We start from the raw sequence: 23,370 nt of genomic DNA, 5'->3' as shown, positions 1-23,370 counted from the left end.
TTTTTGACATGAATATAATTATGCCTCTTGTGATTTTGATTAGGATAAGCAAATATGAATAGGGCTAAAATAACACATATTGGTGTGATAAAAACAGAGTGAATTGGAGAAGATGTTTTTATTGTGGTTTGAAGTAAAAAACACATTCAACACATGTATATTATGAAAGTGATATACTTGACACAACAGCACCTACAGAGTTGGGATATCCAGCTGTATAATGCAGTTGTCTGGATTGTTGAAATTATTGGCATCGTAGGGAAAAAAAGAATAAAATCATAAATAGACTTTGTACAGGTTTAAAAAAAGAACACAATGTGCACAGTCAGTAGTTGTACCTTTCTTGTTCTTTCAGGCTTAAAATCCCTACCTTGTCATTTCTTAGTTTTTAGTACCACAACAGCAGCTAATGTTCCATTAGTTGTGTTTAAAAACAATGGAGTGCTTGTGGTACACGTCTCAGATTTACCCCTGAATATGAACTCATAACAGATCCATTCCCTTTGCTTATGATCCCAAGTAATTCACAGAAAACACATCTATTAGCAACAGGACACCAGTTTGCATTGCTGGTAACACTGGAGTGTTTCGTGTAAACCAGTGAAAAATGCATATGAGAGGCAAAGTGGTACAAACAGCAGTTTAATGCTCCTAAATAGATCATAGTGACAACTTTCTGAAAGAAGGGCAATCACATGCAGTGATCTGACCACACAACAGGCTGCAGATCAAACAGTCACTGTTCATTCACCAGCAGGCTGTGATTCATCCAATGGCCAGCCAACACTTACACAGAGCTCAGCGGCCATTAACCACCCATGCATCAGAGTCTATCGTTACGTCTCAGCGGATTCTCACAACTCCTTCATGACGTAGACGTATATTGTGGTGAGGAAGTATTTCAGGGACTCGATGGCTGAGGACATCCAGTTTTGTTCAGGGGTGAGATCTTTCTTCACCACACACTTTGTGATATCTCTCTGTAAATCAGAAAATTCACACTGTGTTTCATTGCTATGGAGATTTGTGTGTTCAAATCTTTGTCCAATCAAATAGAAAGCTGTTTTTACGAGTCACAAGGTTTAAAACTGCCATTTCATTGCATAAGACAGGGGATACTTGAGCTTAAAAGAGCTTAAAAGCTCAAGTACCCCGTCTCTTACTTTTGAATACAAGTACACCTTTTATCTCCAACTACTACATTTTGGTCAGAATTCTGTGTAAAACAACTACAGATCATAAAGATGGAATTAATGAGTGATGACACATTTTAAAGAATCTTATTTTGTAAATAAGTGGAATGAAACAGTATTTAGTGCCTCCTGGATAGATTTATATAATTTACGTTCATCTCCCTCCTGATGTGGAACCAACACTGACCTTTGTATTTCAGTTCATGTTCTAATCAAGATCATTTCCAACATCATTTTGTGTGTATTATTGTTGTTTGTCTGTTCTTTTTATTATTCAGTATATTTTTCTCTTATTTTGTGTGTTTTTGTGAGTTGCTGGTAATATCCAGTGTGATTAGGGTTGGGCATTGTTTGGATTTTAACAATTCTGATTCCAATTCTCAATTTCGATCCCTGTCCTAAACAATTCTCAATTCCGATTCTTTGAGTTGTGCAGATCAACAGGTCGCAGATTTCACAGGAGAAATTTTTCATTTGAAAAAGCCTTTACACAGGCCATTTTTATTAATTCACTTAGTTGATACAGTTTAATTTGGTTGCTGTAATGTAACCGTAACTGTAAAACTGAAACTTGCTGAAATAAAACTACAAACAAGTTGGCAGCAGTCTCAAAAACAAAGAGCTACAGGTAGATGTGAAACTAAATAAAACAAACTCAAACTCTGGAGCAGTCATGTGACAAATCAATCATCATTTCTTGTTGAGAAAGATTATTATTATTCTGGATACAACGGAAACAGAAACTCAAAAAAGAATAGTTATATTTTGAACCTGTTTATATTGTAGGGAATATATCATAGACATAAATGTAATTGGAGTCTAAAGCCACTAAAATTGCACCACTTTAAAAATAAAATAGACTAATATAAGACCTCTTTACATGGAGTATAAGACAAAAGAGCAGTGGAAACTTTGGACATTTGTGAATCCTTAAATCTGTTGATTAAAGTAAAAGTACCCCAAGTACTTCTTTCTTTATGTACATATGTAAACAGTATATGACTGTAAATCATTTATATGTTGTATATAAATGAGTAAATGTGTGAATTGTTTAAATTGTAATAGTTGTATGGAGTGCACGTCGAAAAAAATATCTGAAATTCAAACATCTTCGTAACGGGTCCGGAACCAGACGTTAGGAACCGGTTCTCGGTGCCCAACCTTAAGTTTGATTACCCCCATTTGAGAAACACTGGTAATGGTAAACACATCAAGTGTATGACTACTAAATTTTCTTTGTTGGACTGAAAAAAGTGTAGTAATCCAATACTATTTAATAGGCAGTAATGGTATGACTTTGCACTAGAAAGTAACTTCCGCTGTAACGTGAAAGTTAATTTTCTATTTTCTTTTTTTTTTTTAATGACAAATGTATGAGATAAAGTGAGAGTAGGACTGAAAACATGCAATACAAAACAACTCATTACTTTTTAAAGATTACATCATGTAATCTCAGTGAAGGTTCCCAGTCATGTCCCTGCGTGTCAGGGTGTTTCTGCAACCCAAGCCTTTGGGCCTAAAACAAAACCTAATTCATGTAAAGGTTATTCTGATGTAATACTTTCCATTTTCAAATATTGAGGATACAAACAAAACATTTCAAATTACTCTTTACAAATGTGTCTGCTATTTTTGAGTTATATACTATGACAACAAATGTAATGAGTTCCAGTTTATCCCAAAGGTGTTCAATGGAGTTGACGTCAGGGCTTTGTGTGGGCCAGTCCAAACTCATCCAAGCATGTCCTAATGGTCCTGGTTCTGAGTCATGTTGGAATAACAAACAGCCTTCATCAACTGTTCCCACAAAATTGGAAGCAGTGTTTTTCAAATTAAAAGACACCTGTGTCATTGTTCACTTAAAGCAGTGGTTCTCAAAAGTACCCCCTTTCTCTTATTTCTGAATCCAAGTACCCCCTTTGTCCAACTACTACATTTGGCTTAGAAAACTCTTTAAAAACAGCTATAGAGCATAATGATGGAATTACTGAGTGATAACACACATTTTAAATAATCTCATTTTGTAAATAAGTGGAAAGAAACAGTATTTAGTGCAGTGGTTCCCAACCTGTTTTGGATCATGACCAAATGTTGATATCAAGAATTTCTGGCGATGTTTTTTCTAGAATTAGCTTTTGATCATGTTTGAACGAGATTTATATTTCACAAAGTGAAAGTAGACAAATACAGTTGTTCCAGCTGCCGTCTGCAGCCGTTTGCTTTGACTGTGAGTGAATTTACAGAGGTTCCCTATTCAAAAGGCAATGTGCATCACTCTCAGACTGTGAATAATTACAGGAATATTGGTAGAATTTTGTAATTATTAAATAATAATAATTGTATTTTAGAACAACAGCGCTGCTCATTCCTCCAGTAATGTGGACAGACTGCAGTGCCTCAGCAGCTGGATGTAAAAGAGCAATAATTTGTATCCTAACAGATTTAAATTTATTCCGTAGTTCCCTAATATTGACACTGGAATTTTCTAAACCTATAACTTATATTCTTTGTGAACTACCTTGGATATATATTTTTTTTAATAAGTTGTATTTTTGGTAATAAAAGACAGTTATTACCAAATTGATAGCTGATTTATATTATATAGAGTGATACCAGTTACAAACATAGAAATGTTGGTAAATAAATGCATCATTTTTAGATCTTTGACAAACAGATGTCTTTGTAGATTCAAACAAAAGATTTCAGTATTTCTAGGTTTTTTATGCCATGATTTTACAGACTCAGATCCAACTGAGGCTGATGTGGCTGTTGAACTACACAAAGTTAGACTTTCCTGTTCTACATGATGAATTGCAATTGGAATGTTTGAAACGTCTCTCCGTAAATGTCTTAAATGAACTCGTCATCAACTTTTGCAAGGGTTAGGCGTTTTATGACACATTAGAACTACAGTATGTACCCGATGACACTACAGCAACTTTAAAGCAGTTTTTAATTTTTTAAGGATCGAAATGTTATCAAAACTAGGTTATTTACATTTATATAAAACTTTTTTTCTACAATTTTGTATATGATACATTCTTAATAAGCCTTTTCACACTCTGGAAGTGCGCATGCACGACCTGGGGGGGGTCATATGTCGAGAAGTATAAAAACGTAAACAAGCACGTTCACTCTGTTGATATTTACAACCTGACGGCTTTGTAATGTTATTCCAGAGATCATTAGTGTTTTAATAGTGTTTATATTATTATTATTATGGCTAAACTCAATACCTACTTACAGTATATGCTGAAGCGTATACCGTATAATAGCATTAACTTACCGCTAGAGCGGACATAGGCTCATCCATAAACGGTCGCATTTTACAGTCCTTGGAGTCGGTGTTAGATTTAATATAAACGGGAAGAGATTCAACTTCTGATGAAGCTGGTTATGATTTACAGTCCGCATAAACAGGACTGAATCATAACATAATCTAGCCACTAGAGCGGACATGGGCTTGTCTGTGAACGGTCACATTTACAGACCTTGGAATTGCTGTTAGTTTACCAATAAATGGAAAGAGATTTGTAACTTTTATATTAAGTGTTGACTAGGCCACTGGCAGTGAGCGCCAAGGCAGGCTGACTGGATAAGATGGTATCATGTTTTTCTGCAGTCAGTGCCTTCTCCTCGCCCTTCTCAGGTGTCATGAAGCTGATGATGGCAGTTCCTGATCTGTGGTTCACGACTCAACTAGTCTGGGACACTCTGATGTTCTATCTCTCTATCCTGTTCTGTTGGTCCTTCTGTCCACTAACCTCAACCAGTAGAAGCAGATGGCTGCCACCTCTGAACCTGGTTCAGCTGGAGATTTTTTCCTGTTAAAAGGGAGTTGTTTCTTCCCACTGTCGCTAAATGCTTGTTCATGTGGATCTTGTTGGGTTTTTTCTTTGTTATTATGAATTTTATATTTTGATAAGCACATTGAGATGACTTTGTTGTGGTTTGATCTAAACAAATAAAGTTGAATTTAATTCAATTAAAGTAAGATTTCCAAGTGTGAAAAGGACAGTATGAGTTCTCACTTTGAAAAGGTAAATTTACGAGGTCAACCATTCACTAACCAGGTCCATGATTATTTTTATTAAGCTATTATTTTACAAATTTGAAAGAAGTGCACAAGATGGACAGGCCGATAAGTGAAACAGCACTGTTTAGCTGATTGATGTTGAAAAACCAGGAAAAACCTGAAATTTTAGCTCGCGTGCAGCATTCGCGGCTAACTCAGCATTTCTATCTCGGAGACCAATACCACCTCTCCGCAACTTTTTTTTTATAAGAATCAATGCTCAAACGGGGAAAACAATGATCTAAATCTCTGTCAGACTTGCTGTTTACACCGCCAGCTATGACTATAAGTGTAAAAAGGCTTATACATTTGTGAGTCCATAAATCCCACTTAGGTCACCACTACATTCCAATTTTTCATCATTAAACTGTCTTTGGGATCTCACACCACACACTCTATGGTTAGATCTAACATAAATAACTACGGACAATAATTCAAGTTTAAAAAATAAAAAAAATAAAAAAAATAAATAAATAAACACGTCTTGCCCTCTCCTTTTCTTTTCTGCATCATCATTGTTTGAAATGTGTTTTGACAGGCTTACCCATCCTCCACGCCTCTTCAGCCACGAAACCAGGTATTTCCTAACAAACTGTGTCAAGTTATCCACCAGGATGTGAACTGTGGCTGGTTGGCCATGCCGGACACAGTCCACTGCCAGAGCTCCAGCTACTGCATACATAGCGACCACTTTACCCCACGTTACACCTGCAGTGAACAGAACGCTGTCAGAGGGAGAGGCCTGAAACATTTTTTTGAGTGTAAGGTGAACAGTTAATATAACAATAATAAAATACAGAGGTTTTTCTATTTATATATAAAGACACGCATAACATTTCACATTTAAAATTATTAATTTTCAAGTGATACCCAACCCATCACATGAATGCAATTCAGATGGCAGTATAATAACGCTGCTATTAATTTGTGTAAGGAATGTCTTGAGAGGCATTTTTATCAACTTTAGCTTTCAAATTAGGGGTGGGCGATATGGGAAAAATATCACATCACGATTTTTTCTTTGTGAAATCACGGTCACAATTTCGTCACGATTTGTTTCATTCAAATCATTTAGACTATTTTAAAGTTATTTACCAATAAAACAAACCAAATCATCGCCCTAAATGGGAAAAAGGAATAAAAGATAATTTAGGACAAGGTAAACACCTTTTTTTTTTCTTTTTTTTATTGTATGTAAGCAATTTATTAAACTGTACATGAACAAGTACATGAACAAAAGCATATAAGCAATAAAAAAACGAGTAAATTAAGTTAGAATTTATATGGTGGAAATTAAAAAATAATCATTCAGTTTTCTTTGCACATCAATTAATGTTTAACTAACATAAAAAAATCAAATTAGGATAACAAATTCACAATCTTTAAAAAAAAAAAATAAAAATATTTGACAATAATGCTCCTTCTCCAACATAATAAACCATAGAAGACAAAATACAATAAACAAACTGATTCCCTGAGAAACTATATTTTCTGGGTGACGTCACTGGTGTTTTATGAGATTGGATGTGATCCCTCCTTTGTATGTATATAATTTGTAAACATTGTTTGTACATTGTAAATATCTCTGTAAATAAAAAACAAACAAAAAAGTGTTTCCTCCTTTGGCTCCTATAGCTTGGTGACAGCGCCTGCACAGTGGATCTCCTATTCCTTTACCGTCTAGGCCTCGTTTAAAGCCAAAATAGTTCCAAATGGGACTTTTGAAGTTTGTTTTTTTGAGCAAAATTAGTGATGCCACTGATGACGCTGCGGCAGACTCGCCGCTCGGGCCCGGTGCTTCTGCCATGTGTTGTCTCATATTTGTGACTGTAAGCCGTGCACGCGTCCAGGCGAGACAGAACTTTAGCTTGTTTGATTTGAAGTGAGTTTCTGTCGAAGCAGAGCCGTCTTCAGTTCCTTTAATCCAGCAGAAACCCAGCGTGCGGAAACAGCCTATCATATCTCCGGACGTCACCACTAACAGGCAAACAGCCAATCATTCAACAGCTGTGGAGTTCAGTTGCAGTGGTTGCCATGTTGGTATGTTTTCAAGTAAGGAACGTGCAGTGAGCTTAGACTGTGCAGAGAAGCCGGGAGGAGAGTAGAGGCAACCGCTATGTAGCGGAAACTGGCACCGGAAGTATCGTCGCGTAGAATTTCTAGTATAGTAGGAACCGTTACAATTTGGCACCGCGGGGTACCGTGGGTATTTTGGAACTACAGTCGAAACCGGAAGCTGTAATCTCAAAATAAAATGATAATGCACTTTTGGAAACGCAACCAAAAACGTCCAAAGTAATGGATGCACACCATCGGCCCTTGCGCACGCTGTTCAGGTTGTTCAGACACTAGATATGTGCTCCACACACACCCACACTGATGTTTCTTGTATTTATAGGTATACATAGATTTCCTCATAAAACAAGTTGGAGTTCCGTGAATGGCACACTTCCTTGAGTAATCACTAGGTCAGAGTTAATCAAACAAGTCAACCAAGTTTAAAGTCCTTCTTATTGTATATACAACTTCTGAATCACCTCTCAGTCCTACTAGTCTGTCAGTTAAGATGTCTTTGTAATTTGGATAGAGTATCTCTTTAAATTCATTTTGAAAGGAATTACTGTTTATAACCATCAGCCACTCCTTTGATTCCTGCACTATTGCTTGCAAGGACATATTTAAGTTACCACAGTAGAAATGAAAACTGAGGGTCTGAATTATAAAACAATAAAATCTTTGTCTTTTTTTCCACTGTTAGCATTTGTGACTAAACAGTGAGTTGGTTCTTAAGTGTTATATAAGATGCTCCCAAAATGCATTTTGAAATAAATGTCATTGGTAGAGCCCATGCCTGCAACTAAGAGATAGAGCCACCCTGTGTGGTTTAGGGTAGCTTGTATATCTATGATCAGGTCTACAATGTATGTATGACTGTAAATTATGCTAAAATTACGAGGCAGCCCCCTATGCATAACTAAAACTGGTTTTAATAACAAATTGTCGTAGTGTTGTAAACAATGGGTGTGTGTTGTGAACAGAGCGTGGTGGGAACACTAGTAGCAGTTAGTAAGGCTCTTAAAAAATGAGTTTATCGTATTGGAGGTATAAACACAGTTTTCCAATCCACATCTGTTTTGATGCTTCCACCACTTGGGCACTGACGGGTGTTGACCCAGAGCAACACCAGATTTGGCCTGAGGAGACAGGTAAAGGTCACCCCTGGGCCTCCCGACTACGGTGTAAAGCAGGGGTGGAAGTCCAAGTCTTTCAGGGCCACAATCCTGCATGTTTTAGAAGTTTCCTTGCTGCCAAAAAACTGTTTTCAAAGTTTTGCAGAATCAACAAAGGAATGCAGAGTTTTATAAGGATGTTTGGAGCGTCCGTCTTCCTGCAACAAAGTCTCACAGGATAAGATTTCACGGGAGTTACAAGGCTCCTACCTAAAACATCCTTCAATGGAAATACGTTCAAAGGGCAATTATGCAATTATTGTCGACATTTTGAAACATCGCTTTTATTTTGCAATAATCAGTAATGGAAACCCAGCTAGTGTCTGTTTTTTCTACAGCTTAAGTGGCTCACTTCAAGCTGCCCTGAAAACTCTCCGGCCTGATGATCGAGGGCATCCGGCTTCTAGAGAAAAAGGGGTGGTTGTAAGAGCCTTAATAATTAATGGCACTAGCCTTCTTTAGCCAAACTTGATTTGTCACGGCTCTGGATCAGAGCTGATCTCTGGCTTCGGAGTGCAGCCTTAAGAGGATTGGGCTCTGGGTGAGCTTAAACAAGAGTTCACGGATGCAGTCAGAGAACGCCATGTTTCATTCCATACTGAGAAGCAGGGCCAGGAATAGAGCCCAGGTTGTCAGGAATGAAGCCAAGGACAAGGAGGAGTTGGATAAGGGAACCGTTTTGAGTGAGGACAATGAAGATGTATGGAGGAGAGATGAATCATGTTTGTTTTACAGCAAGACAACACTGCTCAAATGACTGCCAAACTGCCTTAAATGATATGCATACATACAATGTTATGCAGAGAATAGAACAATAATTTTAAAAATCCACAATGGACAGGAAAAACAAACATCCCAAGTTTCAATCTATCCCAAAGGACCAGAGCTGCCCCAGTTCACCACTGTTTGTCTTCCAGAGAAACCCCATGATGTTTAGAGAAATGACGTCAAAACAAGCACACAGCCACCAGAGAACAAGCAGGAAAATTATATATCAGGCAAGTCCCTTTTTGAACTTTTCCAGGCAATATGCCAGATTTTGGCCTTTATTGCTGCCAGTATCTCATTTATACTTGAAGACTTCAAGCAGGTATTTTTGGAGTGCTTCTAAAGGTCACTGTTGCTTTAAATAGGACACAAAGAAAGTTAGCTGTCAGGGCATGCAGTACAAATGACCAACACATAGAACACAAGTACAAGTAAACTGAAAAGTCCACACAAAAGAACTTAGCAATTGCATTACTCTTTTATACTTTCGTCTTATTTATCTTGTTCAGAGTCATGAGATAGTTCATCACCGAGGGGACAAATATACATTTTATTTAGAGAGTCCTTTGAATCTTCTATGTATTTTGCCATCTCAAGTGCAATAAGCTTTTCCTCTAATACCGACTTCAATTAAAACATTAGAAACTTATATTGACTCCTTCCCTAACATACACTACTAACAAAAACGTAGCAGGTACTAGTCAAAAATAAATGCTATAGTAATGTTGAAACATACAAGCATTTAGGTACAACTAGAGGTGTCCTGAACCGATATTGATATCGGTCCAATATCAGCCAGAAAACGAATATCAGATTTCATCGGACTGCATCTAAAATCAACAATATTAGCGCTTTGATAAAAAAAAAATTCCGCTCCAGCACTTCTATCCATAGGTGACTGTGGTTCACACTCCAACAAAGTAACCTACTGTTGCTGACTATTGTTCTCTGTTTGAGTAAAATCACTTGATCAAGCCTTTTTTAACATTTCACACTACAAAATAGGTAATAAAAGTATGTATGATTCGTGCTGATATCGTATCGGATCAATATCGGTATTGGCCGATACACAAGGCAGCAATATCGGTATCATATCGGAAGTGAAAAAGTTGAATCTGGACAACCTTAGGTACAACCATACACTGTTAAGTCTTTCACATCAAAGCAATTATTGAAACAAAAACCTTACAACGTTTGACTATTGGATGTCTTGACAAAGCGTCCATGAAAGCTTGATAATGATATCTCACGCTGTTTACAAAAGTCTACTCTGCTGAAGCATAGTGTCACATATCCAAGAACCATCAGAAAGGAGTCAGGCCCCTTTACTTGTACTGGTAGGGGTGTCCCGATCCAATATTGATATCGGTCCGATATCAGCCAGAAAACGAATATCGGATTTTATCGGACTGCATCCCAAATCTCCGATATAAGCGCTCTGATAAGTTGTTGTTGTTTGTCCCCGCCCTCAGTTGTTTCCACCATATACTGATAGTAAAAAATAACTGACGTTAGCATGAATTGTTGACTATTGTTCTCTGAATAATATCACTTGATCAAGCTTTTTCTAACATTCCACACTACAAAATAAGTAATCAAAGTATGTATGATTCGTGCTGATATCATATCAGATCGAAATCGGTATCGGCCAATACCCAAGGAAGTGAAAAAGTTGTATTGGGACTAGGGCTGGGCGATATGGCCTTTTATAAATACCGCGATATTTTTAGGCCATGTCACGATACACGATATATATCTCGATATTTTGCATTACCCTTGAATTAACACTTTGATGCACAAAATCACACCAGTATGATGATTCTATATGTCTACATTAAAACATTCTTGATCATACTGCATTAATATATGCCAATTTTAAACTTTCATGCAAAAAAGGGGATATCACAACTAAGTCAAAGTTGACATAACTGTATTGATTAAACAGTGAGTGGCTCAAACATAAAATTGTCAACAGAAAGTGCACGTTCTGTGCAAAATTGTCACAGAGACATTTCAAAACAAGACATTAGTGCAGGATGCAACTCACATGGCATTTCAAAACACAAAATTAAAGTGCACTTTTTGTACATAATGCCACCACAATATTTTAAAACAAATAGTGCCCTTTTGTGCATGTTGTCATTAAGATGGCATTTCAAAACAACACTAAATTTAAGTGCACCTTTTGTGCATAATGCCACTAAGAAATTTTAAAAAAAAAAAAAAAAAAAAAAAAAATCCGCGAGTTTAACGGTATGGTCATTTTCAACACCGCACAGACTACAAGCTGCGATATATCGAGTATATTCGATATATCGCCCAGCCCTAATTGGGACATCCCTAGTAATAGACATCAGTCATTGGCTGTAAAACCCTCACATCCATGGCTAATGCAATTCGCTCTCCTAGACATCACCAAAAGCACTGACAGCCACCACCTTTGCTAATGGTGAATAAACTTTGATCAGAACAACATGTAGGCCCACTGCCTTCTTGTCCAGAAAAAGTGCTCTGGCCATTACAAGATGGCAGCAAGTACATCCAGTGCAGTGGTCTGGTACCAATTCTGGTCATGTAGACTATGCTACTGTAGTCAGTTTCTACTGTTCTATATGGGTGAAGTTTACGATATAGTTCCTGAAGGTGCTTGTCCATGATGAGAAGCGATCGTCAGCATGGGATGTACAAAAAAGTTCACTTCTACATAGGCCTGGGTGATTTTGCCTAAAAAAAATCTCCGATTTTTTGAAAGAAAAATTTTAGTTTCGATTCTCGATTTTTTTTTAATGCACTTAAAAATGACTGCAGACATCAGATATAATGTCAAAAGTGCAACTTTATTGCTGTAATTCTTAGATTTTCTCCACACTTTTAAACCAATTGCAGAGCTACTGATATGTGCGCATAAGCAGTGTTCAAACAAGAGTGTGGAGAAAATGTAAGAAGCCATATGATTGGCTGAAAGCAAACACACCTGATTTGATGATGAATCTGTCGATCAGTTTTATCAGCCAATGGTGACGTTCGTTGACCCGCAACGTCAGGGCAGTCTCATAATTCACCACACACACACACACACATTTCTCTCACAAATACACAGTTTGTTTCACGGCACAGAAGCAGTTGGTAAATGCACATTCAGCAATTTGCATTATCTGTGGATTTCTATTACAAGTGTGTCAAAATAATATTTGTGAAGTAGAGAGTGTGCATTTCAGAATTTATATTACAAGTTTTCAGAAAATATATATTTGCGAAACAGATCCTGTGCATTTGTGAATTTGAAATACAACAGTGAAACAAATATATATTAGTGAACCAGAGTGTGTGCATTTGTGAAATAGATTGTGACCATTTGTGAATTTGAAATATAACTGCAAAACAAAGCATGTGCATTTGTGAAAAACCCTGCAAGAGTTCATTCATTATGATACTGTTCTGATTCATATGCAACCTGCGGCTCTGGGGCCTAATGTGGCCCTTTGACTCTTTTGCAATGGCTCCCTATAGCTTTAAAATATATATATACTTGTTTTTACAGAGGCTATTAATGATGAATGACAAATTAACCTAAAATAAATCACATTGTGCAATGACTCAGCACCTTCCTACTTCACCTCCTGCAACATCTACAGACCATCAACTTTCCTGTGACTAACCTTAAGTTTTAAATCCCTGGTAAGATAACTAAACCAACAAAAACACATTCTGGAAGAAAAATAGAGATTTTAATTGTGCGGGAACATATTCATTTAACCACTAATGTGCTGGTTAAATATGCACATTTTATGTGTGGCAAGAAATGGGTAATTAGCATGTGTTGATCACATGATCATGTGTTATCAAATTCAAGTTACTTTTTGTTACAAATACATTAACTAAAAAAAAATCTTCTTTATAAAACATTGTGTTCATGTAAACTGAGATGCATAAGAATATGAAGATGAAAGATACTGTTTTATTTCTTGATGCAAATTTATTTTATTTTAAACTATTTTTAAGTTGCCATTTACATTATCAATATAAATTAAATCAAACATTATTCTATATAATTTTAACTGTATAGAATTTATTACACTGTATTGTCTTCATTGAGAAGATATTTTTTTGTCTCCAGAAGGACTTTAATCCAGGTGAGATGAGGTTAAATGGTTCCTTGTAGAGTAAAGGTTGCAGACCCCTGACCAGGGGAAGAGGGTTAGGAGACCCCACTATAAGAGCTGGACCCTCTGAATTTAATTACAAGTTAAATCAAGTAAAGCCTTTCTGCAAAATAAAAAAAGAATACATGTAACCTGTTGTTATGCTTTACTGTTATTTTTCTTTTTTTTTTTTTTAAATTGTTACGTCTTCTTTTAAAAAAAAACTTAACATTGTCACTAAAACATTAAAACATTGAGCAAATATATCTTGAGTCATTGTCAATCTTTACATCATACAAAACTACGGTACGCCAGTTAAGTCAACTATTCATTATGTGCTGGTGCGAGCAACTGAGAAAGTTAGTCGCACCAGTGCCAACACTGGAATAGTTAGTGTCGAGCCCTGAACATATAACATTACAATTAAAAAAATAATAAACTCTTCCCTTAACATCTCAGCATAGTATGAATAAAAAATTAAACATGCCTGTGGCGCATATATAGCCTACTCAAAGGGTAAACTAATGTAAACAAAGAGGGGGCTGGCTCACATCGGAATGCAAAAAAGTCAGAAAAAACTGTGGTGAAAAAAAACAAATAAATAAAAAATAACATTTTTTTCTTTTTTTTTTAACTCGAATTTGCAAAATGAAAATCGTTTTTATCTACAAATTCGAGTAAATCGATTTTTTGCCCAGCCCTACTTCTGCACCTTTATGTGACTCACCACATTTCTGTGTTGGAAACTGCTGATAACAACTGTGATAAAGATGTCCCATGCCATTTTATTTTTTATTTTTCTTGAAGTACAAGTACTCACCAATACGGAGTATTTATACGAGTATTAAATAAACCTTTTTTGAACTTCCGATGGATGTGTCTGTAGTGCACAACCTGCAGTCGGCTTTGGAATCATCACTAACCTTACAGAACTTCCACATAGCCAACATTATTCTTTCAAAGCCCAACTGCCTGATTCAATAATCAAATCTAATCAATTGGTATTGAACTATACACAGCAATTACAAATACACTGTTTGGTATTGCATCCCTAATCTGAAACCTAGTGTGTGACTGTGATACCCTAAATTAATTGCCTCTTTATCTGAGAATATCCTGTTTGACGCCTCAAAACTGGCTAATACTTTAGATCAAGGAGGTATTTTGTTCCAATGAAAGTGCAAGCATCAAGACAGCCATAAAAAACTGTTGAGATATCATTGTTACTTAAAGCTGTGCTTTTTGCAGTGTATTGCACTGTTAAAGCACTTGTCATGTAAAACACACATCAAAAGTGCAAAACAGTAGTAGCAATTATTTATACAAGAAAAATAAATTGCAACTCTTAAAAACAATATTTCCTGATTTTCAGCTTCACTGGGGTGGAATGCCCTACACAGAGTAGCACTCACTACAATTTCAGGAAAAGTGGCATTAAAAGGACTTAGGAAAGTTTCATCATCAGCAAAAAAACACTGGTTAAAGTGCATTTCAGAGCATTCAAAATGTCAACAGTATATCCCTACTCTTCTTTCTTTTCATTAATTTTCAATATAGTATTGTCAGAAAAAGTATGAGAAGTATTTTTGTGTCGAGTAATAAATAAAATGACTCTACTTGGGCAAAAATCCCAATCGTACCATTAACATACCACCTACGCCAGAATCTTAATTAAAAAAAAAAAAAAAACATATTTTGCTTAACTAAGAAGAGCAACACCTTTCACCCTGCAGCCAAACGTCTAATAGATCAACAATAATAATCATATACATGTCAGCCAACACCCTAAAAACTTGTTTTCAGTTCAAGAGAATTAGCTTTCAAATGTCAATCAAAGCTTCTTGTGCTAAAATGTTTTTTGTTGCGTGTGAAGAAGATCGTGATAACTCAAAAGTCTCTATAAAAAAAAAAAGGCAAGATACTAAAATACCAAGTGCTTCCATCAGCAGACATATATGGATCTCACTTCCTAAAGCATCATCATAGGCATCATCGTCGGGTCCTGTACCTGTTGCAAATATCTCTGTTGCCACGCCGATAAAAGCATCAGACACCATGTTCTCCATGGAAACAGAGATGTTGAGCTGCCGCGCCACGTTCCTGTACAAAGCCGGCTGAAGGCTTTCCAGCTCGTCGCCTACGCAAGACAGAAAGAGAGAGAGCAGGGACAAAAAAGGAGAAAAGCATGTGAGGAAAGAGCACAGTTGGTATGAACCAATGACAGTAAACAGATCAACCACAAGTGATGTAAAAAAAAACAAAAAAAAACAGCAGAGACAGTTTGAGTCAGTTTGTCCTACTGGTGTGAGCTCAAGTTCACAGCAGGATAGTGAAGTACTTTTAACATTACAGTGCAACACTTTGACCAGGCTATTGAATGCCCTTACACTGAGTCTGAGGATTTGATCTGGTGTCAAGGTGCTCAGGTAAAACATGAAAATGTGCTCATCAATGGAGAAGTTGCTGCTGTCAGCAGACCATTTAGGCTGTTTTCATCCCAAGATCCAAGGGATTCAGATCAGTCTAAGAATCACATCAAAGGTCCTATTGATCCATCAGGTCTCCTCTCACAGTTTGGTACCAGTTACTTTAATCAAACGTAAGCTTCACATCAAAACAAGGTCAAGTGAAAGCTCTGGAGTATGATGTTTTTTTTTCTTTTCTCCACACAAATAAGAAAACATCTCGAACACATTCAGGTTGTGCAGCTTTCAGCCGTAACTGTGAAATCAACTGAAAATAAGGGACTTTTTTTTAAATTTTTTTACAGCATTTGTATTACCAAGAAACAATCAAACATATTATTTCTCAAAGCGTTTAACAGAAAAGTTCATTCTAGATAGGCTGGAAAATGTACCAATCTGACGCAGACCAAGTACATGATAATCAATTCATAATCTGGTAAATTATTAATATTGTTAAACATTGTGCCCCAATAAAAGGGAATTGCCTTTCGAACAAGCTGTTCAAAGTCTAGACACATTGTGATACACCGCCCTAGTAAAAGTAGGAATGAGACTTTGAGCTTTGATTATATACTGAATGCAGCCGTAAGTAGAAACAAACTCAAATTACGAGCATTAGTTGATTGTAATAAGCTTTTAACATGCTTTAATCACCAAGCTGGACAAAAACAACACAACTTGAAAGAGTTTGGAGATTGTTTTGTTGTTTGTATCTCATTTGTTCATCATAAGAGCCGCTTTGCAGGATGTAGGGATCTCTGACACATGTAGGAATGTATTCTTCAAAGCAAAGGACAATCGGTCAATCCTGGAAGCAAACACTTCATGCTTCCTTATTTTGACAGATGTTTCCACATGACCAAACTGCATCTATGGATGATTTGCTGCGCTGAAATGTTGCTAATAAATCTTAAGGTCGGCTTCCATCAGATGCATCACAGAACACTGTGTGTGTTATTCATCATATATTGAATGGTTTGGTTCATGGCTGCATTAAATTAAACTAAACTATGGCCACTTTGAATATGGGAATAATCCTCTTTTATATTTGTTGATATCAGATTTGACCTGTGCTTCCTTGACTGACAATAATAAGGACAAGTGATAATTATAGACATTAGATAGTGGTGCACATGTGACAACTTGAGGTGAATAACTCAACAAAGAGATTGGTTAAAAGAGCATCTCCACACATTAATCTGAGCTGACATAGGTTATAAATGCAGAAAATTAACTACACTGTATAAGATTAAGTACATCCACTGTAATCCTTACCAAGACACAGAAGCACCACAGACACCTCAGCAAGTGCTGCAGTGGAGGGAGGAAAATTAAGCTCGTTTTTGGACCATCCCAGTCCATTCTGGTTGATCCTAGACAGGATGTAGTCTCTGCACAGCGTCCTGGACTGGGACACCAGATCCTTCTCGGTCACTGATCGGTCAAACACATCCAGGACCTCTGCAGCAAACACGGAAGACTTACGCAGGACGTCCATGACACTTGAGCAGAGGATGTGGGTCAGAGAGCTGATGACCTCTCTGGATGGTCTGAGTTATAAAGTCAGCGTTGAAGGCAAAGTGACAGCTGTAAAAGACCGGGGTAAAGTTTAATGAAAAAAAATTATTTGTCACAATGAAATGATCTTTTTTTAACATTTACAAAAAAAACAAAAAAACAAAAAACACTGAAAACACTAGAGAATCTTAAAACTTACATAAGATTACGATGGAGGCGTTAATGTTGTGAGTCACATGGTGGGATAGTCAAGATATTGCTACACAACTTGGATTATGCAACAACTGCTGTTGATAAAAATAAAGTCAATATTTCACTGGCAGACATGGTTACAGCCACTCCTTTGATTTTAGGTTAAATTATTTTTTTAATTACAAAAAAAAAAAAAAAAAGGGGGGGGGGGGTAACTTTTCTGCACATTCTTTAAAAAAAGACCTAACCAGCTTTTTTATTTTATTTATTTTAATAAGAAATACTCTCTTACCTTCAGCATTGTTTGTTAGTATGCTGTCCCTTCGTTTCACAAATATGTCCGATAATGGAAACACCCGACTCGAACGCCTGTTTGCAGTTAATGATAATGTTCAGCTCTCCAAAAAGCCACACTTTAGCGCCGTGTCTTCCAGTGTAAAGTGTCTCGGGGCAGCAGCTCACCTACCGGAGCGGGAAAACGTCCCCTGAGTCCACTTGTTCGCCTCCTGCGCTGACTGAAGAAAGCGTTTGACGGACGCCTACCTGTTGTCCCATCTTCCCATTGGTGGTCAGCGAGGGCGTTGGAATTTGTACAGAGACAGCCCGGTGTGGTAATATCTCACACCGCCCCTATGACACCGCCTACCGGCTGTGCAGTGTGACTTTATCAAACGCTGCTTCGTTTCTCTCGTTCACAACCGGATTAGATCCAAGTGTTCCCAACTAAAAACAGAAGTGTCGCACTTTTAATCCACTGTAGAGCACTGAGAATAGATATAGGTGTCCCACAAGTTTTAATTCACAAGTAGCCTAGTTCAATAAAACTAAGGTACTAAAACATGATGAGTTTATTATTATTATTATTATTATTATTATTATTATTATTATTATTATTATTATTATTATTATTATTAATAGATTTTTATTTTATTTTTTTTTCATTTTGAAGTTAATTGAGTTTGAATAAGCAGAAGTTGTACTTCGGGTCTGTGATGGACTGGCGCCCTGTCCAGGGTGTACCCCCGCCCAGCGCTCTATGAGAGCCGGAGATTGGCACCGGCAGACCCCCACGACCCTGTTAAAACAGGAATAAGCGGGTATGAAGATGGATGGATGTATGGATGTACTTCGGGTGTCAATGTGTTTGCCTTAATGCGCCACTTTTCAATAAATAATATTATAAATAATAAATCTAAAAATGTGACAAACGATTGAACCAGTATAGTTATGATCTTACTTAACAAGATTCTAATCTCTATCTAAGCAGTCTAACTAGCAGTGAATACCAGAAATAGTAGAACTACGTGACTGAATTTTGGACAACTGACAAAGAAAAATGTAATTTCATTAAAAAAAAAAAAAAATCTTGGTGATATGTTTTACATCCAGTAAGTGTCGCTGTTTCACCCTTTCTCCATTGGTCAGATAAAAGTGGTTCTTGAGTTATGGCTTTCAACCTATTCTTATCAGTGTTGGATAAATTACTCTAAACTTCTAATATATTTATATTACTACTGGGATAAAAATGTATTATATTACAATACTACTGTTTATATATGACACTGATAGTGCTCCAATAACATCGATCTAAGTTTTGTTTCTAATACTTCTGAGTGGTATTCCATAAAGCGGGTTATGTTCAAACTCTGAGTATGTTTAGGCTCAAATGAGGGAAACTCTGAGTATCCCATTCCTAAACGCAAGGTATGTTCTTCTCTGAGTATGTTACCATGGCAACATTGTCCGTGAACTAAACCTGGTCGCTGGCAGGTTTTATCAAAGAAAACCTGGGTTTCTACCTGGCTCCGCCCACCTGAACACCGTTTCTGAACACTTTAATGAACCTTAACACTTTTCTCTGAAACACATTAGTAACATCACACACCACAGACGTGTTCACACCATTACTAATGTTGTGTTGCTTTACGTTTTTTTTTTTTTTTTTGTGCAAACGACAGTTTTCTTTATAACATTGTGGATACAGATCATTAAGTAAAAGATACTGAGAGGTTGATCTGCATTAAAACATCTACTGACGTCTGTAGTAAAGTTCCCTGAATACAAACCAGTGGATAATATAAAGGATGAGATGATAATTTAAATAAATCCACTTTTAAGGCTTGATTGTTGTTTTTTATTGTTATACAGTTAAATCTGTAGATCACGGTACTTTGAAGATATGATGGCACAGTGAGTTGTGATGCTGCTCTTGGAATCGATGGTTCGTGGTTTCGCGTCCCGCTTCAGTGTTTTTTTATGATATTTTTTAGGACGTTGAGATGACTCTAGCGACAATATTCCATTAAAAATCAATATAAATGATGCAATATCAAGCGGCATTTACTGTCTTAATATCCAGTGTAACAGGAGGGCTCTCTATGCAGCCATCCTATGCTGTTGACACGTCTCCTCAGACACATTTTATTCATATTATTCACCGCTCATCACGTCACTGAAGCAATAAAGTGATGAAGCGACCAAAAAGTGTGACTAATTACGGGTGATTTAAGCCACTATAGTCACTGAAGACTGAACGCACCTTTAGAACAGGCTCATATTCCTCAAACACCGGCTTATTTCACCCATTACGGTGAATAAATCACTATTTTCCGGGTGGTTGCCATGGCAGCTCGACTCATCTTCGATCCATTGATGATGGCTTTTTATCGGGCGCATGCACGTAAGTAACCCAAGGTTTACATACTCAAGGTTGATTGACCCACTTCATACCAGCTGTAATGGAATCAGATACCCAGAGTTTCCCCTCGCGGGGTATGTTGACCCAGAGTTTATGGATAGACTCAGAGTTTGTTAACCCTCCTTTATGGAATACCCCTCTGCTGTTTCAGGAGCAGAAAGCTCTATTTTGTTCCCCATAAGTTATATTTAACTATAATGATCATCTTTTTTTTCCTCATATAATTGCAAACTGTGAGAAAACTAAGTAAATATGCATTTCAATTAAATATGTGTGTAACTTCAGTTACTTTGATTTTAACTGGTAATATATAACCACTTTTCACTTTTACAATGAGTTACACTATTGAGGTACTACAAAAAGGAATATATTACTGTAATATATTACAAAAATAACTTATTCTATGTAGCTCCTCGCAGTGTTGGAAAGTTCACCTTCTACTACATAAACTAGTTCAAAGTTCAGTCCACACATTTTAAAATGAACTAGTTCTGTACTTGGTTCATAATTCCAAATTTTGAACTAAGTTCTCAGTTCCAAAAATGAACTAGTTTGTACTTCTCTTTTTCCTCCAATGTTGCAGCGAGCTATTCCTCTCAAAATCCTGGCATTTGTTACCTATTCAGTCCACAGTAGTAGCTGCAGCTTTCACCCTCATAGTAAACTAACTTTAAGGTTCATTTCTTTCCCCCATTTAAATTTTTTTACCCAAACCTGGAAACAATTCACATCAAATTCCATTTCAGTTCATACTAAAAAGGAACCTAAAGAAAATAGTGGAAACATACCAGACAGGTTCTACAATCAAATCACAACTTATGCTGGGGTAACACAGAGCACTGACATGTTGCAAATGTCAGGAATTTTAATATGTGACAGAGTTCCTCACATTTCAACGCCACATTACAACGCAGTACAAAAAATGACAAGGGTCAGTGGCAAATTGTCTGGTTCATGGGTGCGCAATACGTGTGGCACCACGTTCTGCTGCTTCTGTCAGATATAATTGGTTTGTTAGATAGACATGAGGATACTTTGAATGGACACAAAGATTTACACTTCCTCGGACCAAGAACTCTCACTCAGACTCCTAGGGACCAAAAATGTGTGCCCCAAAAGTGTTGAAATAAGTTATGTATGAATATTAAGAAACACAAAGCAAACAAGAGCTAACAGCAGGCAGAGATCGAGCATCTGCAGAGGATAAACAAGGAGTATCTGCAGGTAAACGACAAATGTCAGAAGGCAAACGACCACCTGAAGAAGAAGTTAGACCTCCAGGATGAACATCCCTTCCTAGAGTAGGACCTGGAACGAGTGGGGCACAACAATCTCTAAATGGAGGGAGATTTAGCCCACCAGCAGATGTTAATGGATGAGGTTCTGAACATCTGAAGCAGAAGAAGCTGAAAAAGAGAGAAGTCCTGCAAGATAGTGAGCAGCAGCAGGAGATGATGGAGGCCAAGGTCCAGGCTTTCAAACAACAGCTGCAAGACTGCAAAAATAAACTGACGGCCAAGCAGGAGATGATGAAATAGGGAGATGCTCCAAAAAGAGCGGGAGCTACAAGAGCAGCAAAATCTTGGAGATCAGATCATGGAGCAGAACAGTCAGGAGCATCTGAATATCCAAAAGCAGAAGCTCAGTGATAAGGAGGGTCTTCTTCTGATTGAGAGGCTGTGAGTTCAATATTCCTGTGTCTATTCTCTGAGGGTCATTCCATGTCCTTTCAACAAATTTTCAGGACATCCAATGACCTTTGGTCTAACAAAATTCAGAATTTTTTTTATTTATTAATTGTCCCTAATAATTCAATTGGCACACAGTCAATTTTTAGTTTGATCAGATGAATACTTTTTGAGATATAGACAATTTAGTGAGGTGGGTATGTGTCGATTTTCGTGCATCCTTTTTCTTCCACTTTCAGCTTCCGATATCTCAAAAATGACACCAAACTGAAAATTGGCATACTAATATAGCTCCACCTACTCTCAGAATATACAAAAATGTCTTCTATACATCCTATCTGGTGGACATGCCAGCCCCTCAAAATTTGGAACATTTTTTTTGGGGGTTTGGAACATGTTTGGGCCTTCAGTAAACAACTTTGCACATGTCTCAGCTCCCTGTAAGTTTATCAGCTGTGAGCTACGTACATTAATTGTTCCAATCACTAATGAGTAGTTGGATCTATGCATTGGATCTTAGGTGACAGTCTCTTGAAATCCAAAAAAAATGTTTTTTTTTTTTTTTTTTTACTATTTTCATTGGCCCATAGCTGCATTACATCACACCCCCTGCCTCCCCTCTACACATGTAATATGCACTGTCAGCATTGTCTAAGTCAATCTGGATTCTTGTCTGTCTTCACACCCTGCCGTGTCAGCATGTGTGAGTTTAGGTATAGCTCCTCCCATTCCTACACACAGGTGAGTTTCATCCTCCTTGATGTGCTCCATCTTTAATAGCAGTGCTTATTGTGTCTTTGGTCATTAGTGGGCAGGCAGCCTAAGCTACCCTGACCTCTTCCATGAAGTTGAACACATTTAGTATTTTATTTTATATTATATTGCGTATTGTGGAATGTCAGTGATAAGTACGTACATTTTACTTTTTTTTAAATTTATTGCCCGATTAAGCAGTGAAATTACCTCATTTATAACGATCATCAATTGTCAATACTTTAGGTCTTTTTCAACTTTATTCAATCACATCTCATGATTAAAGTGACATTCAAATAAAAACGAGAATAAAGTCATTTGCTTTTCTTGGGTTTTTATTTACATCTAATAACAAATGAGTTTACTTTAAACAATGCTTTTTACAAAATAAATTATAACAAAAATGATGACTGTGCATGCTGACGTCACTTGTGCAGAAGCTAAATGCTTGTGGACTTAATGAAAGGACTGAATATTTACTTCAGTTATGTATGTACATTATTATTTAATGTATACATCAATGGGTCAAAATATATGAAGAACCAAACCTGCCAAAATGAAAATTGAATGAATAAATAAACGTGAAATAAAAGGATAATTAAAACAATAGTTAAAACATAAACACAAATATAAATACATAACTACGTA

At 36.9% G+C, this 23,370-nt stretch overlaps 1 protein-coding gene across 8 annotated transcripts; it reads right to left on the bottom strand.

The window, feature by feature from the left end:
* Positions 1-99: 99 nt before the first annotated feature.
* LOC114478939 (bcl-2-related ovarian killer protein-like) lies at positions 100-18,210 on the bottom strand. 8 transcript variants are annotated; one of them, XM_028472307.1, is made up of 7 exons: positions 18,050-18,200; positions 17,876-17,952; positions 17,591-17,678; positions 17,149-17,460; positions 15,417-15,545; positions 5,813-5,976; positions 100-980 (listed from the first exon to the last, which is right to left on the bottom strand). In XM_028472307.1, exons 4-7 carry the CDS (start codon positions 17,369-17,371, stop codon positions 855-857), a joined length of 642 nt encoding a protein of 213 aa, XP_028328108.1. In that variant the 5' UTR covers positions 17,372-17,460; positions 17,591-17,678; positions 17,876-17,952; positions 18,050-18,200; the 3' UTR covers positions 100-854. The 8 variants fall into 8 exon arrangements, with proteins under 8 accessions (XP_028328108.1, XP_028328110.1, XP_028328107.1 ...); XM_028472309.1 differs by having other exon boundaries at positions 17,591-17,675; XM_028472306.1 differs by having other exon boundaries at positions 18,046-18,197.
* Positions 18,211-23,370: the final 5,160 nt, after the last annotated feature.

The sequence above is a fragment of the Gouania willdenowi genome, chromosome 17 (assembly GCF_900634775.1).
Source record: "Gouania willdenowi chromosome 17, fGouWil2.1, whole genome shotgun sequence".
Taxonomy (NCBI): domain Eukaryota; kingdom Metazoa; phylum Chordata; class Actinopteri; order Blenniiformes; family Gobiesocidae; genus Gouania; species Gouania willdenowi.
This window is presented reverse-complemented; position numbering and strand designations above follow the sequence as displayed.